At 39.7% G+C, this 17085-nt stretch overlaps 1 protein-coding gene across 2 annotated transcripts in view; it reads left to right on the forward strand.

Moving 5' to 3' along the window:
* SUCLG1 (succinate-CoA ligase GDP/ADP-forming subunit alpha) overlaps positions 1-17085 on the forward strand; it is a 40351-nt gene that overhangs the window by 14058 nt on the left and 9208 nt on the right. For both annotated transcript variants that reach the window (XM_004437201.3, XM_087436497.1), the window contains 4 exons: positions 2646-2762; positions 6287-6499; positions 6644-6701; positions 15644-15727. In XM_004437201.3, coding sequence (XP_004437258.1) covers positions 2646-2762; positions 6287-6499; positions 6644-6701; positions 15644-15727 — 472 coding nt within the window. The remainder of the gene's footprint in view (positions 1-2645; positions 2763-6286; positions 6500-6643; positions 6702-15643; positions 15728-17085) is intronic.

The raw sequence follows: 17085 nt of genomic DNA on the forward strand, positions 1-17085 counted from the left end.
TCTAACCGTGTAGTAGTCTAGGGCAGTGCTTCTCAAACTATCTGGATTGAAAGACCGGTTGGTGTGTGTGTTTGTTTTTAATTTACAATCTAATGCAGATCAATACTTTTTGCAAAATACAAGAAAAGTTGAAACAATATAATATTGCTATAAAAGTTGGCAAACATTCTTACTTTTATTTTTTTATTAGATTTTTCTTGTTTTCTTTTTTTCCTATTTCTTTTTGCATTTATCTCACTACAGACCAGCAGAAGTCTGTAGACTACATTTTGAATAGCACTAAAGAGATATAAATAGCTTTACAGAGAGAGAGCACTGGCCTGTGGTTCTTTCCAAAACTCCATCACGACTTGAGACAAGTCAGTTAACGTGCTTGGGGCTAGTTTCCTATTTTGAAAAGTGAAGAAGTTGAATCAGGAAATTTCTGAAGTCCCCCTTAAGGCCCTAATTTTTATGCCTTTAATAGAACTTGAGTTGTTGGGTCAGCATTTTTAGGTCCCTGTAGAATGACCACATACAGCCATTCAATTTTGAGTGTCTACCATATATAATGTGTTGATTTAGGTGCCATCTCTCAGTGAATAAAGCAGACAAAAATCATTGCCTTCATGGAATTTACATTTTAGTGGTGGGAGAGAGCAACATATCAACAAAATCAAAGAGGAAATTATGTGGTATATTAGAAAGTATAAATGATATGGAAAAAATAAACCAGAGAAAGGAGAAGTGTGTGTATGTGTGTGGAGTTGTGGAGTTTGGGATGGGGAAGGGGGGATTTTGTATCAGGTGGTCAGGGGAAGCCTGATGTCTGAGTCCAGATCTAAAGGAGATGTGGGAGTGAACCAAGTGGCTATCGAGGGGAAATGTATTCCAGGCCAAGGGGACAGTGAGGCTGTGAGGCAGGCGTCGTGTGTGGAAGCTGCAAGGCCAGTGTGACTGGAGAAGAGCACGTGAGGTCAGACAGGTGAGGGGTTCTGATGTGAGGAGGCAGACTGAATGTTGACTTGGAGGCCAGTGTGAGGAGTTTGGCTTTTACTGTGAATGAGATGGAAAGCCATTGGAGAGTTTGATTCGAGGAGTGACGCGATCTTCCCTGTGTTCTAACAGGATCACTCTGGCTGCCGTGTTGAGAATAGATTGAAAGGGAGCAAGGGCAATGTTCTGTCAAGAGTTGATGGTGACTTAGATGAAGGTGGTAGCAATAGAAGGAGTGAGACGTTGTCAGTTGTATTTTGAAGGTATGGCAATAAGATTTACTGATGTATCTGATGTGAGATATAAGAGAAAGAGAAGAATCAAGGATGACCAGTATTTTTGGTCTGAATGTCTGTGAGGAGTGGAATTGTCAGTAACTGGGATGGGGTAGACTGTGGTGAGGAGTCATCAGGAACTCGGTTTTGGGCATGAATTTGGGATACAGTTCAAGGCAAAGATCTGGGCTAGGTATGGAGGGGGGGGTTGTGTGCCTGTGTGTGTGTGGGAGGGGTTACCTTATGGAAGACACTGCCATTGATAAGGGATCAGATTACCAAAGGCAGGAATTTAAATGAAAAAGAGAAGTCTAGGGAGAGAGAGAAAGAGAAGAGGGAAACCAAGGAAGGTGGAGCCCCAGGAGCCTAGTGAAAAAGAATCTCTCAGTCCCTGGAGACATTTTTGGTGGTCACAACACCACACTGGGTTGGGGAGGAGGGCGTGGTACTGGGATCTACTGAGTGCAGGTAAACATTGCTGCCACACATTGTACAAAGCCCAGGACAACCTCCCATAACAACGAATCAACGTGCCCAGAGCGTGCCGAGGTTCAGGAGGGAGAGTGAGTGGATAGGGAAATGCAGGATGCTGACTGGGCAGCACTAAAGGCTCACTTAAGGGCAGTGATCATTAATTTAAAGTGGGACAAGTTAGCATCGTTTTCTTTTTTCTTCAGCTACTGTTGGCTGCGTATGTGCAGTCTTAGAGGTGGTGGAGAATTGGATTTAACCAAGGTTGTGATTTTGCCAGATGTGTAAGTTGAAGTGAGAGAGAGCCAAAGTTGTCGTGTAAGTACAATGATGGACTGAGGATTTTTTTTTTTTTTTTTTTTAAATTTTTTGTTTATTGCAGTAACATTGGTTTATAACATTGTAAAAATTTCAGGTGTACATCATTGTACTTCTATTTCTGCATAGATTACATCATGTTCACCACCAAAATACTAATTACAACCCATCACCACACACATGTACCCAATTATCCCTTTCACCCTCCTCCCTCCCCCCTTCCCCTCTGGTAACCACCAATCCAATTGGACTGAGGATTTTAAACTGAGTAAAGAGGGATGTGATGACATCAGGAGTGGAGGAACAGTGAAAAGGAAGTGTTCTTTTAAGTAAATATCACGATTTTTCTGATTATCAGCCAAATTTGAAAACGGAATAAAAAGAGATCCCCTTTTTTAAAAAACAATTATTTTGGGTTTGCAGAGGCCTGTTTTGCTTCAAGGTTCAAAGCTGTGTTTACTAAGTTGATGAAAATGCTTGGATATATGTTACTGTTATACTCTGAGAAATAGTTAACTTATTTGTGTTTCTTTTCCAAGTTGCTGAAGATTGCCTTCAGGTTTCCCAGCCTGCCTTTTCTCATGAGTCTTCTGCTTGTCCCCCCAGGGCACCTTTCATAGCCAGCAGGCATTGGAATATGGCACCCAACTAGTTGGAGGAACCACTCCAGGGAAAGGAGGCAAGACGCACCTGGGCTTACCAGTGTTTAATACTGTGAAGGAGGTAATGGATGGTGCTGAGTTTGGCAAGAAAAGAAAAGCAGAGGAAGAGCAAGCATACTTTGGATAGCGATCTTAATTGTGTCCCTTTTAGGAGAGTCACTTGCTATTTTAATATCCAATAATCTAGAGAAATTGGAATCTCAGTAAAAACCAGTGGGTTCACTTTAGTCACATAGGCCCAGGACGTTTTCTCCGGTCACTTTGGTTTATAGGCATTATCAGCTCATAAGGGAAGAGGTGCTGTGGCTTGGCTTCTATTTGGCTTATTATCCTTTCCTTACCCTTTCTTATTCTAGGATGTTAGTAGTGCACGTGTCAGCATCCCCCCAGCACTTACTGAGAATGGGCTCTTTGCCAGGTGCTGTGCTAGGTGCTTCTTATACATGCCTCATTCAGGCCTCACCACAGCCCTCTGAAGGAGGTGCTGCTCCCATCTCCACTCTAAAGACAAGGATACTATAGGTGCAGAGAGGTGAAGGGTTCTGCATGTAGTCTCGTAGCTGAGAAGTGGCAGACTTAGCAGGGCTCAGAGTAAGTAGTATGGTGTTCCTGTGTGAAAAAACTGAGCTGTCGAGTCGGATTGACAAATCACAGAGTCCTAGTCTCTTCCCCAAATTGCTGGTTTCTTAATACTTTTAAAATGATTTTAAGCTAAACTTTAATTCTTTGTTACAAAACTAATATGTGCTTATTGTAAAAATTCAGATAAGATAAAAGTATGTAAAGTTAAATTTTATAGTGTTTTCCACGTCTCAGATTTTGCCTTTATAGAGAGCTAATTTAAGCTCAGTGCGTATTCTCTTTCTACACCTATATGACTATATAGAAAAATAACAGTATTATAAAAGAAACTATAGTACAAATTCTTGGCTATTTAATAAAAAAAATCTAGGAAATAAACTTAGTACTTGGGATTGATGATAATAAAAAAAGTACCCCTCCCTCTCTTCATAAACATACTTTTAAGGCATGTTTTAAAGTATTGCATTGTTTACAAGTACAAATGTATAGACTTAATCTCTTTTCAGAATACTAACTTGAAATTGAAGTTAATTTGTGTTCTTAAACCTAAAATGCAGGAAAAAACAAATCTCATTCAAGTTTGGAATTTTCATTTTACTGTAAACTTGAGAATAGAGTATACTGTATGTGTGTACGTGTGTTTTAAGTGTACTGTATTTTATTTATTTTTTTTGGTGAGGAGATCAGCCCTGTGCTAACATCTGCCAATCCTCCTCTTTTTTTTTGCTGAGGAAGACTGGCCCGGGGCTAACATCCGTGCCCATCTTCCTCTACTTTCTATGGGACACCGCCACAGCATGGCTTGCCAAGCAGTGTGTCTGTGTGCGCCCGGGATCCGAACCGGCGAACCCTGGGCCGCCGCAGCGGAGCATGCGCACTTAACCGTTCGCGCCACCGGGCCGGCCCCTAAGTGTACTGTATTTTAAAGAGTAAAAAAAAAACGTTGAAAATCGTATGTTCTGTAGAAGAATCATTTAAAGTCTTTTTGCTTTAAATTTTTGTTTGTTTTTTTTTCCCTCCCTAAATTCTCTTGTGGCTGACTTCATGACCTCAAAGTATAGAGAGGAACTGTTTTCTTAATTCCGCTGGGGAGATTTGACTTTTGTCGTGAGCCTTTTTTGGCTTTCTTTTGAAGGAAGTTTTTGTTGCTAGGCAATTCATTTATTATTCATTGTGATACAAATAGATATGATATTTGGAATATTCTGTAAGTTCTTTGACAGATACTGTTTCTTTCTCACCTGTTCAGCTCTTACAAAAAGCTTTCTGAATGAATAGGATGGATACCTTTCATCCAGTATTATTTGCCAGCACCGAACCTGTTGTCACAGTCTAGCTTCTGATGTATTTGTAGCCTTAAGAGGTAGAAAACTGTGGGATATATTTTCTTTTTTTTTTTTTTTTTTTTTTTTTTCTCCCCAAAGCCCCAGTAGATAGTTGTATGTCATAGCTGCACATCCTTCTAGTTGCTGTATGTGGGACTCGGCCTCAGGATGGACGGAGAAGTGGTGCCTCGATGCGCACCCGGGATCCGAACCCGGGCCACCAGCATCGCAGCGCGCGCACTTAACCACCAAGCCACAGGGCTGGCCGTGTGGGATATATTTTCCATAAAATACCTACATGCCTATGATCTGACATCTTTTGGTACCAACCTAGTTTTGCTTCTTTTGTACCCCCTTCTCTGTTACTACCTTGAACAGAGTTTTTAAAAAATTATTTTCAACCCTTGGCGTTGTTTGTGGATGCTCTGTCAGCATCCTTTGACTTTGTTCTTCCGTCACTGTGAAAATTCCTTTTTTTATTAGGGATGCAGTAGAGAGAGCTCACTCGGGGGATGTGGGGGATCATTCAGGGATGATTCTCGAAGACACTGTTTTTCACTTCTGTCCTTTCTAGTTGTACCTGTATGTTCTGTAGCTTAGTATTCGTATCTATTGTAAAATTCCATGGGACAGCCTTTCAAAAGGTTTTGATTTGTATCTTGATTAAGTTACATTTTTACATTTATAGGGAGGCAGCCCGCTGTAACTGAAAACGGACACTTTCGAATCAGATACACCTAACTTTGACTCTTGGCTCTGCCACTTCCTAGCCATGTAGCCTCTTGCAATTTATTTAATATCTCTTGGCCTCAGCATCTTGATTTGTGGATGGGGATACTAAGCATGCAGGGTTGTGGGGAAGCCTTAACTGAGACCTGTATAGAGCTCTTTCACAAAGTAGATGCTGCCACTCTTGGAGAGTCAGAGATCACTGACAATCTCTGTCTTCAAGGAGCTTCCATTGCAGTAGAAGAGACATGGCCACACGTAGAGGTGGGTAGAAGGATACATCTGTGTTGATATATGTAGAGAGTATTTAAAGACCACAGAAAGAATGATGGGCAAATTGATGACCTTTAAGTGCTTTGCATTGTGAGGGGTGATGTGGAGTAGATCCTAATGCTATTTGACCCACATTCTTATTCTATGACCATTTATGCACGTGCGTTTTAGATTATTTCTAATAAACATACATTTAGAGTAAAAATTCATTTTTGCTGTCCCTTTCTAATTTTTATCAAGTGTGATATATTTTTAAACAGATGTTTGAGAGCCGAGTTCTGAGGCTCGGGGCCTCACTACTTCTTTTTCTCTTGGGGAGGTGCTGCAAGGTCTTGGGTACTGAATAAGTGGTACAGTGTCTTGTGGAACATCAAAAATAAATATAGCCACAGGAATGAGGGGACACAGAGGCAAATTCAGCAGTGCTTTCAGGTTTACTGAGATGCCATCACCTGAGGGAATGGGATGTCACACAAGCTCTCAGTTCCAAGGGGCAGAAAGGCCGTGCTTCATTCTGCTCGTCTCTGACAGCACAGTGAATTTGTTAATGGGAAGAGTGGACATCCGATGTCGCCTGGTGGTGTCCTTTCCTGACCCCAGGACATTATGAAAATCATGGTATTGAATTTATTTTACAATGTTTCAGTAACAAAGTGCTTCATGGTTAATGTTTCAGGCCAAAGAACAGACAGGAGCGACAGCTTCTGTCATTTATGTCCCTCCTCCTTTTGCTGCTGCTGCCATTAATGAAGCTATCGATGCGGAAGTGGGCTTGGTTGTGTGCATTACTGAAGGTATCCCACAGCAGGACATGGTGCGAGTCAAGCACAGACTGCTGCGCCAGGGGAAGACAAGGCTGATCGGGCCAAACTGCCCTGGAGTCATCAATGTGAGTGTAAAAATAAAGGAAGCCTGGCTTTAGCCACTCACAAGGCTAACTAGCTTTGGCTCAGTCCAAGTGTATTTGTGTATATGACTTAGGAGTTAACAATTTTTTTTCACTTTTCTGAAACTGTGATTTACTTTCCTTCAGCCTGGAGAATGCAAAATTGGCATCATGCCTGGCCATATTCACAAGAAAGGAAGAGTTGGTGAGTATGTTTCTTATTGATTAAAAAAAAAATTCTTTGCCCTAGGCTTAAACTCAGAAAGAGAATTTGTGACTGAGCAAATCAAAATTCATTTTAATTAATTTACCTTTAGTAGAATGTACCAGGAAGTTTTGTAGTGAATCAATTCTATATCAGTTGAATGAGTTGGAGAAACAATAATAATTCTACAGAATCAGTGAAAATATTTTGGGGTTTTTTAAACGATTCTTTCCCTGCTCAGCACACTATGGATTATTCCTTATATTTGTATGTATTTAATAGTTAATTTTATTTTTTTGCTAAGTAATAGTCTATTGTGTGATTATACCACAATTTGTCTATTCTCTCATTGATGAACGTCTGGGTTGTTTCTAGGTTTGAGCCGTTATGAATAAGGCTAAGGTGAACTTTTATGTACAGGTCCTTTTGTGGACACATTTTCATTTCTCTTGGGTAAAATACCTAGGAATGGAATTGCTAAGTCATAGGATCAAAGTATGTTCAACTTTTTAAGAAATTGCCAAATAGTTCTGCAAAGTGCCTATGCATTCTACATTCCCACCATCAGTATATGAGCGTTCCAGTTGTTCCACATCTTTGCAAACATTTATTATTGTTAGTCTTTAATTTTAGCCATTCTTCTGGGAGTGAAATGATGTCTCATTATGGTTTTAATTTGGGTTTCCCTGATGACTAATGATGTCATGTGCTTATTGGCCATTTATGTATCTTCTTTTGTGAATTGTCTGTTCAAGTTTTTTGCACATTATTTTTTCTTGGGTTATCTTTTTTATATAATTTTTTATATAATTATTGATTATAGAGGGCTCTATAAATATTCTAGATATAAGTCCTTTGTCAGGTATACGTGCTGTGAATATTTTTGTTGTTAGCCTTTTGTGTCCTGTCCTAAAATTACTTTGCCCTCTTGGATATCACAAAGTTTTTCAAAATGTTTTGGGAAAATTGCAGTGCTACTTGTTTAGTTCCTGGAGGAAATAACCAACTTAACATTTCAAAGTTAGCCCATTATGCCTGTTTTTAGATTCTTTACACCTAACTCGCACTAAGCTACACTGTTTCTCCACAGTAATAGATGGTTATGGTATTTTCTCTATCTATAAACCATGACTGTTAATACTAAGACTAACCACCATAGTGGGTGAATGTCAGAACCAACAGGACTGGGTTGAAGGTCATGATTTGTCTTTATTACTAACGTCTCTTAGAGCTGTCAGCCCTGCTGCCAGTAGCGTACTCACCAAGTTCTCTTAAGAGGGAAGTTACAGGGAATTCCATGGACCATGTGAGTTCTAGTGGGGGCCTGATCCATGTAGTCACTGATGCTCTTGTACATATCTGAGTCCTCTCTATCATCTTTGGTCTTCTTTGAGTGGCTGTTGCTGTAGACCTGGGGTGGGCCTGGAAGAAGGAGTGCGCTGTGCTGAGTTGTCTTCTGGTCACCACCCTGCTTTCTAAGGTGCCTAAAACCCTCAAAAACAAAAAACTAAGAGAAATTCAGGGAAGTCCTTGGCCTTGGTTCTCTAAATGGCCATAACACATTGATGAGGCAATCCTGTGGGAGACTGCTTTTAATTCCTTTGAGAAGGGACTTAAGAAAAATATTTCACATAAAAGAAAATATGTGACACTACAAGATTTTTGAGGAGGTGAGGGAGAAAGGATGGTTATTTCTACTAACTATTCTTATTTTGATGCCGGTACTAATAGTCTCAGAAGCCTCAATGACTTCGAGTCCTTAAGCTAAGAGTTTAGGGAAAGGCAGGAATTTTCAGTCACTTGGGTATTTCTGAATGGGACATAATATAATATGATAGCAGTAAAATAGTATAGTGGCTTTCTAGTTTGTGTTAATGACAGCTAATAATATTTATATATCAGCTAATTAAATGTTATTGGATTATAAATTGATATTTAACTGTACCATATTTTTGGTTTCTCTTATGATAGACTTTTTTTTTTTACTCTCAACCACACATGACATACTTGAGCCCTCCATCCTTTTTTAAAAATTTATTTTAATTAAACTTTTTAGAGTTTCAATCTCTTTGGTGAAGTACTTCTTCTGTTCATTAGTTTTATTCCTGAGCTCATTGAACTGTCTTTCTGAGTTTTCTTGTAACTTGTTGAGTTTCTTCATGACAGCTATTTTGAATACTCTGTCAGTTAGGTTGCAATCTTCTTTGACTTCAAGTTTGGTTTCTGGAGAGTTGTCATTTGCTTTCTCTTCTACCATGTTACTGTAGTTCTTTGTGGTACTTGATGAGTTGATCCTCAGCGGTGCGTTTGTGGTAGTAAACACCTTTCTTATTTGGGTGAGGCTTTGGTTACTTTGGTTCTGAGCTGCTTCTGGTGGTATTTGAGAGCCTGCACTTTCCACTTCCTCTGCCTCTGCTACAGGCGTCATCAGTGCCCTCCTTGTCTGCTTGTGCCTCCAAGGTTGCTGGTGCCTTGCTGCTTACAGTGTCACTGCAGTCTCAGGTGTCACCACCAGGGTCACCAGGCTGCGAGCACTTCTGCTGCTTCTGGAGTCACCCCGGTCTGGTGTTCCCCCACTGGCTCTTCACAGGCTTTTCATGGGCTCGGGTGCTGCTGCCCGGTGCACCACCTGTGCTGCTCCTCCCAGGTTGTCTCTAGGTGCTGGCAGTATGGCTACCAGGGGTGCTGGGTTCGTGGATGTTGCTGCTGTTGCCAGGGGCCCGGGGTCTTGTATGTAGCCCCCGCTGCTGGTAGAGCCGGTGTTGGGGGTGCCACCACTGGGGGCTGGGTCACGGGTTCTGCTGTGTTTTCTGAATTGTCAGGTTGAGGGCACCACTCGCCACCACTAAGGGAGGAGCAGGGGCTAAGCCGCGAGTGCCTTTCCTGCTCCTGCAGCCTCTGGTCACTGGCGCTGGTGTGCTTTTTGAAACCTGAGGTCAGGACACCACTGCTCCTGCCAAGGGTATCTACGTTTTGGGTTACTGCTGCTGGGTGGGGGGGCTACTCCCCCAGTTCCACTGCCTCCCAGAGGTCCAGTCCAGTGATGTATAGATGCATGGATCTCTCAGGCATTCTGGTGAGCTGTGTAAGGACTTCTTTGTTGGTCACTGAATATCCTTCTGGTTGTAACTTAGAGGGGAGAGAGAAAGGGAACAACTCACTCCGCCATGATGCTGATGTCACTCCAACTAAACTTTTATACTCAGATAATTTTAAATTCACATGTAGTTGTAAATAATAATACAGATCTCCACGTACCCTTTACTCGGTTTCCCCCAATGGTAACATCTTGTAAAACTATAATATGATGTCACAACAAGGATATAGACATTGATACAATCAAGATAATAATTTTTCCGTCACCACAGGGATCCCTTGTGTTGCCCTTTTATAGCTACACTCACTTCCATCCTGCTCCCACTCCCTTATTAATCCTTGGCAACTAATAATCTGTTCTCCATTTCTAAAATTTTGTCATTTCAGGAATGCTATATAAATGGAATTCCAGTATGTTGCCTTTTGGGATTGGCTTTTTATACTCAGTGTAATTCTCTGGAGATTCATCCAGGTTATTGTATCAATAGTTTGTTCCTTTTATTGCTGAGTAGTATTCCATGGTATGAATTTACCAGTTTAACCACTCACCTATTGAAAGATATCTGGGTTGTTTCCAGTTTGGGGCTATTACAAGTAAGGCTGCTATAAACATTTGTGTACTGGATTTTGTATGAACATAAGTCTTCATTTTTGGGGGATGAATGCCCAGGAGTGCAGTTGATGGGTTGTATGATAGTTGCCTGTTAGTTTTTTATGAAACTGCCAAATTGTTATCCACTGTGGCTATACCATTTTATGTTTTCATCATCAAGTATGTGTGATTCAGTTTCTCCGTGTCCTTGTCAGCATTTGTGATGTCACTATTTTTTTTGTGTGGCCATTCTGATAAGTGTTCAGTGATGTCTCATTGTGGTTTTAATTTACATTTCCCTAATGGCTAATGATATTGAACGTCTTTTCACATTATTTGTCATCTGTATATCTTCTTCAGTGAGATGTCTCTTCGTGTTGTTTTGCCTATGTTCTAATTGGATTATTTGCTTTTTTTTTTCTGCTGAGGAAGATTAGCCCTGAGGTAACATCTGTGCCAATCTTCCTCCATTTTTCATATGTGGCTCACTGCCACAGCATGGCTGACGAGTGATGTACTTTTGCTCCAGGGATCCGAACCCTTGAATGTCGGCTGCAGAAGCAGAACATGCCGAACTTAACCACTACACTGTGGGGCCGGCCCGGATTATTTACTTTTTTACTACTGAGTTTTGAGAGTTCTTTATATATTCTACATACTAGTACTTTGTTGGATTTGTGGTTTGCAAATATTTTCTCCCACTCTGTAGCTTCTGTTTTTGTGCTCTTAACGGGATCTTTCAGAGAGCAAAAGTTTTTAATTTTGATGGTCTAATTTATTAATTTTTTTCTTTTATGAAGTGTGCTTTTGATGTCAAGTCTGAGAACTCTTTGCCTAGCCTTAGGTCCCTATTTTTTCCTGAAAGTTTTAAAGTATTACATTTTACAATTTAAATCCATGATCTAATTTCAGTTAATTTTTCTATAAGATGTGAGACTTAGATCAAAATTCTTTTCTTTTTTTTGCCTGTGGATGTCCAATTGCTCCAGCACCATTTGTTGCACAGTTGTATCTTTCTTCCATTATATTGCTTTTGCATTTTTGTCAACAATCCATTGACATATTTGTGTTGGTCTATTTCTGGGTGCTCTCTTCTGTTCCGTCGACTTGTGTGTGTTTTCTTCCACCGGTACCACATAGTTTTAATTACTGTAGCTATATAAGTCGTCTTGAAATTGGGTAGATTGATTCCTTGCACTTCATTCTTTTTCTAGTTATTTTAGCTATTCTAATTCCTTTACTTTTCCATGTAATTTTTAGAATGATCTTGTGTATATCTATAAAAACTCTTGCTGGAATTTTGATAGGAGTTGTGTTAAATCTGTTAAATCGGTATGTCAATCTGGAGTGAATGGACATCTTTACTCTGTTGAATCTTCCAATCTGTGAACACAATATATCTCTCCATTTATTTAGATTGCCTTTGATTTCTTTCATCAGCATTGTGTAGTTTTTAGCATACAAGCCCTGTACATGCTTTGTTAGATTTACACTTAAATATTTCTTTTTTTTTTAAAGCAATCGTAAGTTTTATTGTATTTTAATTTTTGTGTCCATGTGTTCATGGCTGAGATATAGAAATACAATTGATTTTGTATGTTTATCTTGTATCCTGCAATGTTGCTGAACTCACTGGAAGTTCTTGGTAGATTCCTTAGCATTTTATATGTAGACAATTAAGTCATCTACAAATAGGGGCAGTTTTATTTCTTCTAAAGAAAATTCAAGAGAAAAAGTAAAGTCGATTGTATCTATCCATAGTTTTGCTTACTGTGTCCTTCCTTCCTGGTATTCTGAGTTTCCTTCTTTTATCATTCCGTTCTGCTTAGAGAACTTCCCTTAGCCATTCTTTTATGATAGATCTGTTGGTGAAAAATTCCTTAGTTTTCCTTCATCTGAGAATGTCTTTATTTCCCCTGTATTTCTGAAGGGTAATTTTACTGGGTATAGGATTCGAGGTTGACAGTTCTTAACTTAAGAACAACTTAAAAAATGTTGTTCAATTTCTTCTTTCCGTGGTTTTTCTGATGAGAAAGCCAATGTCGTTTAAATTGTTTTTCCTGTTATTTCTCTCTTGCTGCTTTCAAGATTTTTTTTGTCTTTAGTTTTCTAAAGTGTATTTATGATCAGTTTTGGTCTGAATTTCTTCAGGTTTCTCCTGTTTGGGGTTTGTTCACCTTCTTGAATATGTAGATTTAAGTCTCTTGCCAAATTTTGGATTTTATAAGACATTATTTCCTCAAGTAATTTTTCAGCCTCTGTGTTCTTTTCTCTCTGCTTCCAGGACTCTGATAACACAAATATTCGACCTTCTGTTATAGTTCCATAGGTCCCTGAGGCTCTGTTCATTTTTCCCCCAGTCTCTTTGCTCTCGCCATTTGGATGGGGTAATTTTCATTGTTCTTTCATCTCACTGATTCTTTCGTCTCTCCTCTCCATTATGCTGTTGAGTACATCCACTGTGCTTTTAGCTTTGGTTGTTGTATTTTTCAGTTCTAAACTTTCCATTTGGTTGCTCTTTATATCTTCTACTTTTTTTGCTGAGACTTCATATTTCATTGATAAGGCTTTCTATTTTCTCATTTGTTTCCAGCATGTTCATAATTGTTAAATCATTTTTATCATGGCTTCTTTAAAATCCTTGGTAGATATTCTAACATCCCCTTCATCTTGGTCTTAGCATCTGTTGATTGCCTTTTTTCATTCAGTTTGGGATCTTCCTGGTTTTTGGTATGCCAAGTGATTTTTGATTGAAAACTGGATATTTTGGACATTATGTTATGAGACTCTGAGTCTTATTTGGACCTTCTGTTTTTGCTGCCTTTATTGACACTGCTTCTACAGGGGTTGTTGGGGGAAGCACCTTGTTACTGCCAGGTGGAGGGAGGTGTCCAAGTTCCCTACTTTCCTCAGTTGACACCAGAGTGGGTGGGCTCCTCCTTATTGGAGATGATAGTTCCCGTTCTGCACGTGATCTCCACTGACACTTCATTGGGGTGGGGTTCTTGCTGGATGCTGGTGGAAGTCCTCACTCTCCACTAGGCCTTCTCTGATACTATGCCACCAAGGAGGTGGAGAAATGCCTCATTACTGCCAGATGAGGATGGTCATCCAGGCTCCCCACATGGTTTCTGCTGACACTGTGTGGGTGGGGTGGGCAGGGGCTTGTTACCAGCTTGTATAAATGAAAGTCCTGGGTACCTGCTTTGCCTTCTCTTTCACCATCCTGGCAGGCATGTTGGGGTGCCTCATTACAGCCTGATAAATGTGGAAGTCTAGGATTCCCTCTTGACCTTTGCTCATGTAAGTGGAGGTGTAGCCATAGTTTTTTCTGTAGTGTTTGGTTGGTATGGAGTGGTTATTATCTAAAAATTTTCTGTTTTGCTAGATTGTCCTTCTCTTGGTTCTTTCACTAGAGAGAGCAGGCTTTTTTGGGGATGGGGGGTGGATTCTGTGCCCTTATGTGTTTCTGGAATGCTGGCTTCTTTAGCTCCATATCTGGGATACATGAGGCAAAAGAAAACCCAGGGAACTCACCACTCTATCATTTCTTGAGTCTAAAGGTCCCTAGCCACTCTGCCTTGTCTCCATCTTTAAGAGATTTCTTATGTTTGTTTTATATATAATGCCCAGGGTTTTTAGTTGTACTTAGCAGGAAGAATAGAGGAAAGTACCTGTGCTTTTTGGAAGCAGAAGTAGCCTTCAAGTGATAGGCTCTTTTACTATATACACTTTAAGGATGGCAGGAGTAATCTCCCCTAAAAACATTACTTTCATTACCTTCAGTGTGTGCAGTTTGCATTTATATAATTTATACATCCTTTATATAATTTTAAATGAAAACCCCTTAAAAGAATAACATCCTAGTGTTACTCTTTACTGATTATTGTACTAATCCATTAAAAGACTAGAATAGGGGCTGGCCCGGTAGCGTAGTGATTAAGTTTGTGCGCTCTGCTTTGGCAGCCCGGGGTTCGTGGGTTCAGATCGTGGGTGAAGACCTATGCACTGCTCATCAAGCCATGCTGTGGTGGCATCCCATATACAAAATAGAGGAAGATGGGCACAGATGTTAGCTCAGGGCTAATCTTCCTCAGTAAAAAGAGGAAGATTGGCAATGGGTGTTAGCTCAGGGCGGATCTGCTGCACTGAAAAAAAAAAAAAAGACTAGAATAAATAAAATAGTTGTTCTTCCCAGTAATCTAGGATGTTGGATGGACAATTAGAACATAATTATATCATAAGAATCAAATGGGAGTAGAGTGGAAAGGAGACTAGATAATTGCACACGAAGATGTACAACTGAGTTACTGATTCTACTTTGTTTGAAGGCTAAATACACCAAATAACATAGGTGTGTAGGCATTTAACTACCTAGCCTTCTCAGTTAGGAAAGGTCCCACAGAGGAGGGACTGTGTTAAGGAGAGAGGATGTAGACTGGAAGAAGGCTCTGAGAATAGGGAAAAACTAGTGAATGAGACAGATGGGGGATGGTGATAGTGGTTGTCACTTGTCATGAATTAGGGTCCGGTTAGTGAATGGTCTTAAAACTTTTGGAATTAGATTTTGTTTGAGAGGGTGGTTGTACTCCATTGAAGGATTTTCAGTTTTGACCCATTCAGTAAGTATCTTTTGAGCTCCTTCTGTGCCCGAACTGTACTCTATACAGGGAACACAGGGGTCGGAAAAACAGTCTTGTTTACTGACCACCTAGAGGTTATAGTCTAAAAGAACACGGTCACCACAGAATCTCGAGCACCGTTGGTAAGTCTCTTACTGAACCAGACGGTAGGAGAACAGTGTTCTTCCTTAAGGAATCAGTGTGTGGACGGGATATAGCAAGCCTAACTATGAATTTATTTTCCTAAACCAGGGTTATTAGCTAAAGATTAATACTTGAAATTTATGCCTTCTTTTTTTCCTTATGGAACTTTTTATAGATTTATTGTTCCATCTTACTGTAGGTCAGCGGGAGCAGGCCATTGTATGTGGAAGCCTTTAGGTCTTTCTTACACTGCTTTTCTAGTCATAAAATAACCCTAACTAATAATATGCTTTCTCCTATGTCTAACTTTTAAAACCTCCCTGATTTATTTAAGCTTTTCTTCTTACTTCATCATTTGAAGATATTGTTTATTTGGATTACAAATCATGGAATGGATTTTATATACAGTTGTGTTTGTAATTTAGTTTACCATATGATAGTCTATCATCTGAACATAATCTAATATTTTTTAATTCTCTTCCTTTAAGGTATCGTGTCCAGATCTGGCACCCTGACTTATGAAGCGGTTCACCAAACTACACAAGTTGGATTGGGGCAGTCGTTGTGTGTTGGTGAGGGATTTTTGCTAAAATCATTTTGTGGAAGTGCAGTATCTTATTGAATAAGTACAATGATAATTACTGATTTGATTATTTGCAAGAGATTTTGATATCATTTTATTAAAAGATGTTATGATCTCGAATTTCCTTTGCTTAACTGTGAAGCTCTGCTGTGTATTCTCGAGAATCGTGGTCCAAGATTTGACTTCCGTGTTGCAGAGCAAGCGTCCCAGGATGTGTGGCTCCTGGAGAGCCTCGGTGGCTAAAAACGGCACTTATTTTGCTTGTGAAGAAATGGCGCTTCATATTAGGACAGCTGTTACTATAATTATCATTTTGCTATCATTATAAGCTATCATTCACTTACTGAATTCTTTGCCATTCATTATCTCATTCTTAAGGCAACCCTCTGAGGCACCTCTGAGCTGAAAAGTGTCCTGTTACAGCTTTATTGGTGAGGAAACCTAGGTTGAGGAAGGTTGAGCTCCCCAGAACCTCTCTTTTGCCACATCATACTGCTTCCCACTTTTAAAAGTAAAAAAATGTCTACATTGTAAAATAATCTTGGTGTTTGTTGCCAAAAGCTAGGCAAATTTCTCATTTTTATAAATAGTCCTTCAATTCTTAGAATACCTTTTAAAAACCTTTCAAAAATAGTTTTTTATAATAGAAAATTATAAAATATAACCCTGGAGGATTTTTATTAAAACTCAGATCCATAAATCAGTGTTGGAAACATTCATTGGGCTTTTCTATGTGTAATGCAAAATCTTAGATACCAGGTAACTTAGTGTGATGGAGAATAAGAAAAGCTTTTAAGACAGAGTTGCCAACTCCATCTTTTCTAGCCTGTTTTTAATTTGTTAATTGGGAGTGATAATGCCCATCTTACAGAGAGGTTGGAAGATTTAGGAAATGACAGGTCTAACATGTGCTAAGGCACAGTGCTTGACACAAGATTGGCACTCGATAAATGCTACTTCCCTTCCTCAACTTGGTTCTTCAGAGAAAAGATGACAGAGGTATCTGTCCCTCACTGGGCCTTGTGTCTTAAAACTTGTGAGTCTTTCCTCTGTAATGTGCCTCATCCAATAGTTACTTTGAGCAAAGAAATTCATTAAATGTTTAATCAAAGAAGATATTCTTTCTTACTTGCGACACAAAGCCAGATTTTCTTACAATGCTTATTTTATTTTGTTTATTTTTTTTGGTGAGGAAGATTGGCCCTGAGCTAACATCTGTTGCCAATCTTCCTCTTTTTGCTTGAGGAAGATTCGCTCTGAGCTAACATCTGTGCCGATCTTCCTCTATTTTGTATGTGGGACGCCGCCACAGCATGAGCAGTATGTAGGTCCTCACCTGGGATCCAA

The sequence above is a fragment of the Ceratotherium simum genome, chromosome 11 (genome assembly GCF_057802395.1).
Source record: "Ceratotherium simum simum isolate JZ-2026a chromosome 11, ASM5780239v1, whole genome shotgun sequence".
NCBI lineage: Eukaryota > Metazoa > Chordata > Mammalia > Perissodactyla > Rhinocerotidae > Ceratotherium > Ceratotherium simum.